Source organism: Mastigoproctus giganteus, chromosome 5 (assembly GCF_048544385.1).
Source record: "Mastigoproctus giganteus isolate SK-2022 chromosome 5, ASM4854438v1, whole genome shotgun sequence".
Taxonomy (NCBI): Eukaryota; Metazoa; Arthropoda; class Arachnida; order Uropygi; family Thelyphonidae; genus Mastigoproctus; species Mastigoproctus giganteus.
In genome coordinates this window covers 215,521,183-215,535,064 of record NC_143579.1, presented here as the reverse complement: position 1 = coordinate 215,535,064, position 13,882 = coordinate 215,521,183, and the positions used below count along the sequence as shown (strand labels likewise).

At 34.9% G+C, this 13,882-nt stretch overlaps 1 protein-coding gene across 4 annotated transcripts in view; it reads left to right on the top strand.

The window, feature by feature from the left end:
- The window catches only part of LOC150086098 (histone acetyltransferase KAT6A-like), a 171,358-nt gene that overhangs the window by 101,494 nt on the left and 55,982 nt on the right, over positions 1-13,882 (top strand). For all 4 annotated transcript variants that reach the window (XM_090373705.1, XM_090373704.1, XM_090373706.1 and 1 more), the window contains exons 2-3: positions 2,635-2,797; positions 8,770-8,882. In XM_090373705.1, the coding sequence (XP_090229831.1) occupies positions 2,635-2,797; positions 8,770-8,882 (276 nt within the window). The remainder of the gene's footprint in view (positions 1-2,634; positions 2,798-8,769; positions 8,883-13,882) is intronic.

Genomic DNA, 13,882 nt, shown 5'->3' with positions numbered 1-13,882 from the left:
TTATACCTGTTAATTTTCTCATGTTTCTGAAAAAAAATTATTTGCAGATTTCAGGAAATTGCCAAACTAGCCATTTTAATTTTACATTATGACTCCTATGTGTAAAGTATTTAAAAAAAATCCTCCTCTTAGGGGAATTTTAAAAAATGTGAGCAGCACAAACATCTGCTTCGAAGAAGCCAAAATAGATTTCTGTGTGCTCATTAAATGGATAAAATTATTACATAGCTAATCACATCTCCACATAGCTAGTTGTTCAGATGTTGCCATCTCAAATTTATTCATCAATATAGCTGAGGGAGAGCCTGCAAGATATAATCATGGTTATGACTTGCCCATTAACCTCTGTAAACATGGACCATAAATGGTGCTTTTATCAGCTTATGGTTGGCTTCAAGTAATTATTTTATTTTTTCTTCAAAATTCATTGTTTGGGTGCCTTTAGAAAATGTACTTTTTTTTTTTTTTTTTTTTTTAAATACTGCTTCCAGAAAATTTTTGGTTATGGTTTTTAAAAATTTTTTAAAAATTAAAAAAAATGATTGTAACTTTTTTTGTTATTTAATAAGTCAGCTTGCTACCCACTAAAGGAATGCATTATCTATTTGAAGATACTGCATTTTATTAAAATGTTTAGGATACTTATGTATTAGCAGGCTTTCCAGATTTTAAACTCATAATAGTATCTTGCAAACACCAACACTTGAGTTATTTTTATAGAACAAATATACACAGCTGACTCATAGCACACCACTTACCTATACCCTAACATCCGTGTCTGTTATCTGTGCTTGCATTGATAACTAACCCAACCTGACCATATTAGCAGGTTAGCTTAGGTAATGTTAGGTTATCTACTAATATAGGTGACCAATGGACTACCAGTGTGCATTTGTACATATTTGGATATAGTTTTTTTTTGCTGTAAAAATAGCCCATGTATCGATGTTTTCAAGTTACTGTTGTGACAAAAAAACTAATATGCAAATATCTTGTTTAGCATGCTGAAATTGAAATGGGAAATCTTTTGAAACAATGCTGTTAAATTATAGGATTAAATAGTGATTAAATTTGAAAGTGTCTGCTATTCTTCCCAGATGTGATAGGAGGGATTACATGATTGGGAGCCTTGTCAATTAGTTTGGCCTGGAGAAACTGTAAAAGGCTAATGGGATACAGTTTTTCTCAACACAGTCTGGACTTATTAACAGGAGGGACTGTTTTTACAGGGATGGGATACACTTAAATAGAAGGGGTGCAAGAATATTTGCTAATGCAATTGAGGTGGGTGAGAAAATGGCTAGTCTCCATGGGGGAAATACAACTAATAGATTAACAGTAGCCACAAGTAGAGGTGAAAGTGGTTCTTGCTGCTTCTGTTGGAATATACAGCAGCCTGAAAAATGAGGTGTTTGAGATTACAAGGCCTCCTTGGGGGATCTTTGTGGGATAAGCTAATATATGGGCTGTGCTGTGGTTACTAAAAGCAAAACTAAATGCATGTATACTAATGCTAGGAGTACAGTAAACAAATTTGGTGAATTTGAAATACTGGTTAAGTCATCAAATGCCTTATATTACAGTGTAATATGTTATAACATGTCTCTATAAAATTCACAACCTGAGACTGACTGCATGCATTTTAGCCCACTTCTATCATATTCTGCTGTAATGTAATATCACAGAATTCACAATGTTTGCATTATTTAGTAATGTGAAAAACTCAAGGTTGTTTCCTGTACTCTATTCACTCTAACTTTAATCTGGACATAAACAAATACACATCACTCATTGGTAAGTTGGTAAAAGATGCAATGGTACTTTAATTCACCATTTAGAGTCTGTTACATTATGTAAACATAAACAGGTATCTGTTTACATTAAAAATTTTACAATGAACAGAACATGGTATTAATTGATATTTATATAACATATAAATCCGTAGCTGAATAAATTTACAAGCAGTTCTCCCTTATCCCCGTTTCCAAGCATTTGCTTTTTTATATAAGGAATGAATTTTTTTTACATATTTATTCTTTCTTATTATTAAATATTGATGCCTATATTTAATAATATAATAAGAAAGAATAAATATGTAATCCGTTTACATGTCTTGAATTGCAGAGTAACAACTTTGTCTCCTAGCTGAGAATTTTTTTTTTTGCAAGAAAGAGAAAAAATAATAACGTTCTGTCAAAGTATTATTTTTGTATGTTTTAAAACATACAAAAATAATACTTTGACAGAACGTTATTATTTTTTCTCTTTCTTGTGTTCCTTAATTTCAGTTTCTTCTTGTGTTTGTTATTGTATTTTTAGATTTATTCTATACATTTTACTGCTTTGTATTTTCACCCACGTTAATGCTTATATTTATTTAATTGTCGCTGCTTTAGAATAAACTAATCAAAACAGGGCATGCAGTGCAGTATTAATATGATTTTAAATATTTTTAGATTTGTTATGTAAAAGATGATATGTATGGATTTTAGTAACTCTGAGTATTTAAGGAAGAAGCATGTATTTTTTCCTTTACATTTTTATTAAGCATTCTTAGGTAGTTTGTAAAAATTTTCAGATATTTAAATTTTCATGCCACAAAAAAAAAAAAATTATTATTTTGAATTATTATAGAGAATTAAGAAGACACATGGACCCGACTTTCTTGAAACTTCAAGTATTCCATCTTCTGATTCAAAGGATGGGCTACGATGTGATTACTGCCTTCTGACGTCAGAAGCTAATCGCAATGGAGAACCTGAAGACTTATTAGTGTGTAAAGACTGCAATGCCAAGGGTAAGATGTTTGTGTATAAAATGGTTTGAGATAAAGTTTCTTCCAGTGTTGAATTTGAGAGGAGGAAATTTTCTTCCAGAGCAAATATTTCTCCCTCTTTTTCCATCAAGGCTAACATGAATGCATAAAGTAATAAAATTTTACAGGGACTTCATGATACATTTGAAAAGAAAACTAATTGACAGAAAGTGTTTGTCATCATGGAGCTGATGTTGCAGTTAAGATAACTGTGGACACGGACATATATTGTCTTATGTGGACCACAATATACTGAACTTCACTTTCAATGGTAGTTTGTAAGACATCGGGTGAGATGTTGCTAATATGATATGCGAGGTTGCTTTCAGCTGGGCTTTTTAATTCAGTGTTACCAAGTTAAATGTCTTTCTTCAGAAATTTCCAAAGTAAAATGACTGAAGAGTTTAAATTAGTTAACTGAGGTGGCATGCTCTGGGGAAATCAGAATTAATGATCCATTCATTGGTGAAATATGATCAAAGCAGTTGTGTAACATGGCTCTTGACATGTGAGGGAGTGGTATCCTGTATAAAAAACTGTTGTTTAGAATTTGCACTGTGGGAGATTTGGATTAATGAATTTAGTCAAAGCTTTCAGTTTGAATTGCTTTAAGACTGAAAGCAATTCATATATATTTACAGAATAAGTTTAATTGACTTCTTTGGAAGATCACTTCAAAATAGAATCGACCAACAAAGTGCTCTGTCATGATCCACACAATGAGAAAATTCTTGAATTGTGTGAGGATTGCATTTTGTCAAAATTCTGCATTTGTGGCTCTAAAAAATAGAATGAAATTGCTTATCTTCTCTCCCCATTACTCAGAGGTCCTTAATACCTTATGAATTTCCCCTCCCATTAATGCTGGTCTAGAACATTGATTTCACCTATTTTTAATTCATTACATCAATGATTTTGCTAAATTCAAGGTGTTTCTTATAGTCTTACTAAACATAATGAATTATCTTATAGTGATAGTTGATATTATACAGCCTCCCAATTTATGAACGTTCAATCTTACAAACAAGAATGTTTGAAATCCCAAATTTAGTTTATGAACTTGAAGCTGTCTTTCTATCTTTTCTTGAACTTTAGAAATTCTGTGAGATGCAGTCTTTTAAAAGTACAAATAAATGAGGATGAAATACTGTAAAATATTAACATTACATTATTAAAAGTATTGGCCCATATAGTACAGCTTCATCTCAAAACTACAATCCGATCGATCGAAGCAGTAACAACAGACGTGCAAGCATTCGGGCGTTCACTCAAACAGTGCATCAATGAAACAGCAGAAACCCTGCTAGGACATCAGGCGTCGAAAAAGAAACAACGGTGGATGACCCAGCACATACTAGACCTAATGGATGAACGGAGAATATTCAAAAGCAACAACAACCGGGAAAAGTACAAAGAAATACAACAAAAGATCAAACAGGAAATCCGGAAGGCGAAGGAAAAATGGATGGAAGATCAGTGTGCAGAAATCGAAGACCTAATCAAGAAAAATGACAACTATAACCTGCACAAGAAGCTTAAAGAAGCTGGAAACATCTACAAACCGGCTCCTATCCCAAGTTTATATACGGACAACAATCAACCTATACTAGGCAAACAAGCCAAACTCGACACCTGGAAGAGCTATATATACAATCTGTTCGGCACCAACAGAAAACCGGCAGAAATGCAACAACAAACACAGGAAGACAATCTCCACATATTAACATCTGAAGTGGAACATGCCATCCGAATAACAAAGCCAGGCAAGGCCTGTGGACCTGATCAGATTCATGTGGAACTGCTGAAACAACTAGACTACAGCAACATCCAACAACTAACGAAATGGTTCAATCAAATCTACAACAACAACGACATTCCATCCGAATGGCTCCAATCCATCTTTGTGGCCCTACCAAAAAAGGCTACCAGCCGGAAATGCGAAGACTTCAGGCTGATCAGTCTAATGAGCCAGGTGCTAAAAGTCTTCCTCAAGGTGATTCAGCAAAGGATAAGATGCAAGTGCGAAAGTGCACTAGGAAACACACAGTTCGGATTCTGCAGGGGATTAGGCACCAGAGAAGCAATTTTCTGTTTACAAATATTGCTACAAAGGTGCTATGAACATCAAAAAGACGTGTATATATGTTTTATTGACTACGAGAAAGCCTTCGATTCAGTAGAGCACGACCGCCTAATTGACCGACTGAGAAAACTTAGGCTTGAAAACAATGATATCAACTTTATTACAACTCTCTACTGGAATCAAACAGCCCGGCTTCGCTATGACAACGACCTGACAGACCCAATTCCAATAAAAAAAGGCGTCCGGCAAGGCTGTCCATTATCTCCCATTCTTTTTAACATCTATTCGGAAATGATCTTCGACCAAACACTGGCTGACAAGAACATCGGCATAAAAGTTAACGGACACTACATCAATAACTTAAGATATGCCGATGACACAGCACTAATAGCGGATTCAGAACAAGATTTACAGACCATCTTGAACGAAGTGGACATAGAAAGCCAAGAATGGGGGCTACGAATCAACAAAAAGAAAACAAAGGTGATGAAGGTCAGCAGGACTGCAAGCAATATCACGATCAAACTAAACAACGAAAAATTAGAGCAAATACACCGCTTCAAGTATCTCGGAGTGCTCATTGATGACCAGCTGAACCATGAGGCCGAAATCAAAAGCAGAATTGAACAAGCCAGGCAGGCATTCACCAAATGGAGAACCCTCCTCACCGACAGAAGCTTGAACATCATGCTCAAATTACGCACATTGAAATGCTACATCTGTCCAATACTGCTCTACGGTGTAGAAACCTGGACTCTAACATCAGCCACTACAAAAAAGCTCCAGGCCTTCGAAATGTGGCTCTACCGAAGAATGCTGAAAATTCCGTGGACAGCCAAGATAACCAACGCACAGGTCCTGCAGGACATGCACACGGAACGGGACCTGCTCAAAACCATCATCAGCAGGAAATGCAAATACCTAGGTCACATCGCTAGGAACCAACAAAAATATCACCTACTACCACTCATCCTGGAGGGAAAGATCGAAGGCAAGAAACGCCCAGGCAGACCGAAAATGGCATGGCTAGATAACATCAACACCTGGCTTCACATGACAACAGCACAAATTCTACACGCAGCGCTAGACAGAGAACAATATCAAAACGAAGTCGCAAACGCCATTCGGCAGCATTAAAGAAGAAGAAGATTGGCCCATATGATAATTTTATATGTAAAATGTCAACTATGCTAATGATATAAAGGATGTTTTAATAGTGCATGGTATAAATTGAATTGCATAGTGCATCCTGTTTAGTTTCAAGTGAAGTGCCACATGATTTAGAGCTCAGAAAGTTAGAATGCAGACAAATAGTTGTGTGCCACATTGTAGGACTTAATGTTAGACATGTTTGAGAGAGTTTAAAGATACCATTGATGACTGTATGGAACATTATATAGAAGTGGAAGATAAAAGGAGACATGGAAGTTGAATAAAACAGTCATTTACATAATTTAACATAGAGCCCCAGAACAGTTTTGTTTGGCCGTTTTATCATAGGGGTATATTTCAGTGCAATATTAGTATTAGCTACATAGTGCAAGGATGTCTCAGATTTTTGCTGCACTGGCCAAATAAGTAATATAAAAATAAAAAATAATACTAAAAATGAAAAATATATATAAAAAGAAAGTAAATAGCCTATGTGTTTCCATCCTCGTGTGGGTTCCATCCAGCTGATATTTGAATTTCCTCAAGCTGTTAGCATCAACTACTCCAGGGGTAACTTATTTCAGTAATTGGCAACTCACTGGCCAAAAGGAAAATTGCTACAATCCAGTCTAAATCTTTCCTCATAATTTGAATATATTGGCCCCTAGTTCTGGGACCATTTATAACAGTGAAAATTTCTCCTCCATTCATTTTACTATCCCCTCTCAGAGCCTTGTAGATCTAACTGAGGTTCTCCCTTCTAAGGTGTCGTTGCCAAGCTCTATAGCCCACGTAATTTAAGTATTTTCTCATATAGGTGACTTTTTGCAGATCTCGTCAAGTGGGTTGCCTATCTTTGTTCTCCTTCAAGCAGCTCTATGTCCTTTTTTTTTTAGGTACAATTTCCACTTGGATACTGTATTCCAAGTGCAGTGTTGCAGTTGCTTTATACACAAGGATTGTGACCTCCCTCTACAAGCAGATGCTTAACAGCAAACCACGGGCTTTCCTTGCCACCTATCTCTGCTTCTCGGAGAACTTAGTGCCTAACCGTATAGTAACTCCCAAACTCCTTTATTCTTCTAGTATTTTTAATTCAGTGCCACCAGTTGTATAAGTTATTTTAGTATTTCTATTCTACAAGTTTGACCTTGCATTTTTCTGGATTAAAACATTGCCACTTTTCTGACCATCCTTGAAGCCTATCAGGTCATCCCAAAGGAGCACTGCTTGGTGCTGATCATTAACCATTCTTCTAATCTTCACATCACATTTGCATGTGATGTGAAGATTAGAAGCCACCATTTTGTGCTACCTTTGTGGCCACTTGAGGCCACAAAGGTAGCAAAATCAAAGCTGAAACCATAATTCTAAAAGATTAAAATAAGTTCAAGTGTGCAGTGCAATTTTTATACAATTATGGTGCCATAAAGTATTTCTTATGGCTATACTTCTCCAGTTAAAAAAAATAACAGTGATGCAGATTGAAACTGAAAATCATACGGGAGGGATACAAAAATTCGCATGAAGGTAATTGTAATAGATATTTTAATTTTTATATTTTTTATTTTTAGTTGTTAGAATACTACAGTGGATCCACTGGAGGGTTAAAGATGTTTTCCCATTTATTCAGGGAAAAAAATCTACTAGTGTGACTGTTTTTATAAGCTTCTGAAAATGGACCAAAAATAACCATAATGTTGAGAATCCCTGTTGTGCTTTTATGAGTAAAATATTTTATTTTTGTAGTTTACAGAATCGTACTGATAGTGAATTTAAATATAATGGAATATTATGTTAAGAAAAACTATGGTACACATGCAACTTGTTTTGTGTTGTTTTAATTTTTTTTTTATTAAATTACACATATCATATACTTATGTATTAGAATATGTTAGTAATTAAATTTGAAGTTTTTGTTAGGTAGTACAGTAGAAAGCTTATCTTTTGAAAAAACATTTCTCCTTTGTTTAAACATTCGGTATCTTTTTCTGACACAGAACTTTCAAATTTTTGATAGTTACCCAGAGGCAGAGGAGGAGATAGTCCTGGTATATAACAGCATAATAAAGCAATTCCATAAGTCTTATGCATGATCTCTGTGGGCTGAAAATTATCAACTGAGAGACTTCTGAATTTTACTCTGCAGAGAAAAAACAATTCTTACTGCTGATGGTTACAGTAGATGTTTTATGAAATGTTGTTAGTGGACATTGTGATCAGGCTGCCATTCAGGATTGTTCAGATGACTACCTGCTGATTTATACAAATAGAAAAATTCTGATAGCGAATCAAATTTAGTACTTTTGAGTAATTTACACATTGACCTTTAGTAATGCATTTGTTGATTGAATGCAACATTGCTCCTTGAGAGCTCAGTAGTGTTTGTATTTTGTCTCCTTTTCTTGCCATATCTGTAACATAATAGCATAAATTCCCTTTTTATGTTGACAGAGTATTATAGAATATTTTTGAGAAGGTTGTTTAAAAATTATTATTACCCCTTTAATTTTAATCTTGTGCAAGACAGTGTATTAAATTCATTTGATCTGAGGGATATGAATTTACTTAAAATTTGGCAAAAGCATTGAACAGTTTTTATCTTGTATATTGTGTGCAACATGTGATATGATTGTTTATATAGTTACTAATCTGAATTTTCATTTTTGCAATAACAGTCCATTATAATTTTTTTTTTTTTTTAATTTCTCAATAATAGCTCATCCAAGCTGTATGGATTACAGCACAGAACTTGCAGCACGTTCAAGGATGTCACCTTGGCAATGTATAGACTGCAAAACCTGTTCTATTTGTGAAGACTCAGGAGATGGGGTAATTTCTTATTTTTTTTCTGTACTTTCTTTCTTTTTTTTTTTTTTTTTCCAATCTTACTTTTTTGTGTTGTCATGTTAGAGAAAATTAGAGGTCTCTTATCATAAATGTATTGGTGATGTCACCATGTAAGATTATCCTAACCATTATTTTTTTAAGTAAAGCTGCTGAATATATATTGAAAAGGAAACATCTTAAAATTTTCATAATAACTTTTAAGCAAATCACAAGGCAAGGGGACTTAGTTATAAATATTAATTTTGTTTTATGCGAAGTATTAGGGGTAGTGGAAGAGATGACTGCGGAGTATAGCTCATGCCTATATAGTTTTGAAGCTGGCATCCTGGATGCTGTGAGTAACCTGACCAGCAGTGCTTCTGCTGGCCTGAAGCTCCCCATATCTGCAGCATGAGGCTCAACATTAATAGAGTTAAGGTCTAGAATCCAGAAATCTTTTTAAAGCCTTATTGGTGCTTTGTAGTGTAGTGAGTGACAATAGTGGGGAAAGAGTAGGAGATCCTCAACGATGCAGACAGCATCGCTGGCTCACATGATTATGAAATCAGTTTTTCACATTTTACTGTGCATGAGTATTACGTGGTTTCTGGAATCGTGTCAAGTTTATGTATGTCAGGTTAAATTTTTAAATCAATTAGATGACTGCACTTATTTAAAAATTTGTAAGTGAAGGTAATAAAATAGCAGGAAATACAAATCTACTTGCATAACATTATGCTGTACTGACATTGAAAGAAATTATTTTTGGAATTACAAAAGTACACCAAGCTAGCCGAGATGATCTCCTTTGCATTGCATGCTTTCAAGGAACTAAATTTGTGAACCAAAATGCCAAGAGTTAAATTATGGAAATCAATTAAAAATATATAGTGGAAGAAAGTAGGATTTCATCCAACTCTGCCTCATCTTGTCAGAAGCCACAAGATATTGGTGTCTGAAAAAACCAAGGGTGATGACATTTCTATAACTGCTAAACCTATCAAATGTTTGAAATTTGAAAGGCTGTAATCCTGTGCTGTACAGACCACTGTTAAACAAAGTACTTACCCATTGCAGACTGAAGACAAAAGAAAGCATGGAAGAAATTTTTCAGCAATCATCCCTAGACATTGCCCTCTCAGTGAAAAATATATCTAAAATGGGAATCAGTAAACTAGGCCGACCGGGCTAGCCGAGTGGGTAAAGTACCTGCCCGGCAACCCAAAGGTCGCGGGTTCGATTCCCGCCTCGGGCTTGGATCAAAGTACTGCAAAAACCTTGGGAGGTGCAATATGGCCACAGAAGCCGATGCGCCAACAACTACCAAATCAACCAGTAAACTAGACAATTTATAGAAAATTATATAACATTAAATTAAACAGATGAACATAGAATACACTCCAATGATAATGCATACACCCCAATAATAAATAATTTGCATTAAACCTTTAATAAAAGACTTAAGCCTGAATCATATTTTTGTCAGCTTAGCAGAGAATTGAAAAAAAAAAAAACAAAAAAAAAACTAGATAATACAAAAATGCCAAGTGTGACATGTTTTTATAGAAATGTGACTTACTATTCCAAAATAATTGACAAGAAGATAAATCATACTAAAAATGAAGTTTCATCTAGTAAAAAGTTTGCTCGAGAAGGTAAAAGAAAAACTGGAGAAAGTGGTAAACAGTCGGTGCTGCTCTCGGTAGGTAACTGACACTGGCAGTGACCCAATAAAAGATAAAATAAAAGCTAAAGATAGAAATAACATGACTAGCACTTTGAGGTCAGACTACAGATAAGTTAGTTTTGCCTCTGCTGTAGTGTGGCTGACCAAAGCATATGCTGTGTTCATTAACAGGCACAGAAAATGCCCACATACCTGTTAAAACACATTTGTTTCTTCTTAGTATTTTGTATACTTTGAAATTTGCAAAAAAAAAAGAAAGAAAAAAGTGAATGAAATAAAATTCCCTAATTCACAAAGGGGATCTAAGGATGACACAAGTAATTACAGACCTGTTAGCTTAATTTCCGTCCAGGAAAAATATTGGAGTCACTGGTTAAAAAAGTAATGCAGGACCATCTAGACAGGAATGCAGTTGTACTGCAGTCACAGCATTGATTTGGTAAGAGGCAATCTTGTCTGACAAATCTGATTGAATACTATGATACAGTAACAAAGGAACTGGATGCAAAAAATAATTTTGACATCATGTACTTTGACTTCAGGAAAGCGTTTGATATGTTTACATGCTATAAATAGAGCAGTGGGCCATTAAGGGGAAGTTACTGCTATGAATAAAGGGATGGTTGAGTGGAAGAAGATTTGATTTGATTTTGGGTTAAGTGGCACAACAGCAGCCTAGGCTATAATGCACCAACCATGATAAATGAGTAAACATATTAAAAGTACAGAAACAAAGGTTAAAATAAGTAGTAAATGACTTTCATCAACCGGTGAAATACCACCACTTTGCTTATTGTAGGCTTGAAGTGGTGAAACCCATGTTTAGTCTCTAGAGCAAAGTTTCCGGAATCTCCCCCCCCCCCCCCCACACACACTTCTCCTTCAACCCATGCACGGTACTACTATAGGTTTTGATACCTTTCGTGTTTGGGGTTTTCATAAAAAAAAAAAAAGTATTACAGTTACCCAGGAATATCGGTCACTATGTCAGAAAACGTTTTGTTCAAAAATAAGTACAGCCATTCCCCGGCTTACGTAATACTCGACTTATGGAAATTTGACTTTATGTAAGTTTTTGCTGGCCAGTGCGAACTTAAAAAAAATCATAGAAACGTATTTTGCACCTTGTAGGAATAAATGGAGGTATCGTGAAAATATCGTAATGTGAATGCAATAATAACACATTGTTTTTTTTGGTAATTTGTTCCAAGACCTCAGAAGTTGAAATTTTCGCTATATAACTAAGCTATTTATCTCTCTAAAAGGTCATTTTTATAATGAAAATTGCACTACACTTTCATTGTTATCATATGTTCCATTATAAGAATTGATTTTTAATGCCTTTGTGATATTTTTCTAAAACACATTTCTGGATGTCACTATCATAAAACAATAAAAACAATTTGCACTTTCCAGTTTATTGGGCTTTTCTGTTAGCGAAATCTATTATAAACGGGTAGTAAACTTGATCTTATTGCATTTGCAATAATCCTGATAACTGGAATTGTATGGGTTTTTACATTATTATGGTGAAATGTGTTCCCCTTTCACTGAAATCTTCAGTCGTATAAAAAACATAAATAAATTTTTAGCATCTTTTCTTCATTCCTATTTACTTATTACAGTGGTGAAGGGAAAAGGACCAATGGAAAGTGTAAGTGGTGGCAGGGCTAGGAAACGAAACAAAATTGATTTAGAAATGAAGATAATTAAGAAGTATGAAGAGGACAACATTTGTCATCTATTGCACAGGAATTAGGTCTCGCTGCTTCAACAGTGAATACTATTTTAAGGGACAGTGAGCATATAAAAGAACATGTTAAAGGATCAACACATTTAAGATCAACAGTGATCACAAAACAGCGTTCAGGTGCTATATCGAAGTTGGAAAAGCTATTAATAATATGGCTGGAAAATCAGATTCAGAAGCCAGTGCCTGCAAATCCAATGGCCATTCAAGCAAAAGCAAGAAGTATTTATGAAGATATTAAGGATAAGTATGGCGAACCCCAAGCCAAGTTCGTGGCAAGCAACAGGTGGTTTAATGGGTTCGAGCATCATGCTGGTTTCCAAAACATTAAAGTATGTGGTGAAGTTGCCAATGCCGATTTTGCAGCTGCAGAGAAATTTTGTGATGTGTTGGTAAAAACCCCTTCTAAATCTCCGCAGCGGCATGCTTATCAGCTGGAGAGTTAATTCTGGCAACAATGCTCAAAAGGTAAAACTTGCTGACGTTATGCCTGTCTCCTCTCTTTTTGTAATTGTATAATTTTTAAATTTTGTACACTTTTATAATTTTTCCTGCACGTGAGATAAAAATATTGAATAAATAATTCTATTTACATGTTCGTTGAACATTTATTTTTTACTACGCTCAGATTCAATCAAATTTGCGAGTGCTGCATAAGCATTTAGAAAAATTCTGGCTTACGTAGAGTTCCGCAGAACGCAACTCTTATGTAAGTTGGGGAATGGCTGTATAAGAGCAATCAACAGGGTATGTGGAAGAAGATAGAGTGGTTTAATGGACACACTACTCTTGTACTAATATTATCTGTAGAGTCACTAGGGTTGCTGAGCCCATTATTGTTTTTTATATTTATTATTGATATTGATGAAGATATATCAAGCTTAATGTCTAAGCTTGCAGATGATACAAAAATTGTCAGGGTGGTTATTGACAGTAATGAGCAAGAGTGACTGGGATTCTTCCTCTTGCTCAGACCACACATGAAGGGACATAAGTTCAAATTGAGGAATGATGGTTATAGGATTTGTGGTGTTCAAGATTGGTGTCGAAGTTGAAGATTGCATTCAGCCAGTGGGTGGTTTATTGTTGGAACAAACTTCATCTGTTGTTGTGGAAGTGGGTTGTTTGAATAAATTCAAGGAAGAACTAGACAAATTATTGGAGGGGGATGGACAAGTGATGTGTTTTTTTTTTTATTTGGCTGATGCTTTATAAGCTTGCTTTCTTGCATCATTTGCCACTAGTAATTCTAATACTAAGATCGTGAACACTAGGTTGAATTGTTGATTTTGAAGTTGAAGGGTGATCAGATTTGAGGATCATCTTTGATGGACAAGCAACCATCTTTAAACTTTGTGAACCACTGAAAAGTTCTTTAATGACGCATAGCATTTTTTTCTATAAGCTGTGTTTATTGTTTCAGGTTCTTGTTGCACTTTTCCCTAATTTGATGCAAATTAGCCTCTCAGTAAAATCGCATTTTAAAATGTTAGTGAAACACATAAAAATCATCTATTCTGCACATGCTAATTTATACTGACTGCAAATAAACTGGTGATTCGTGCA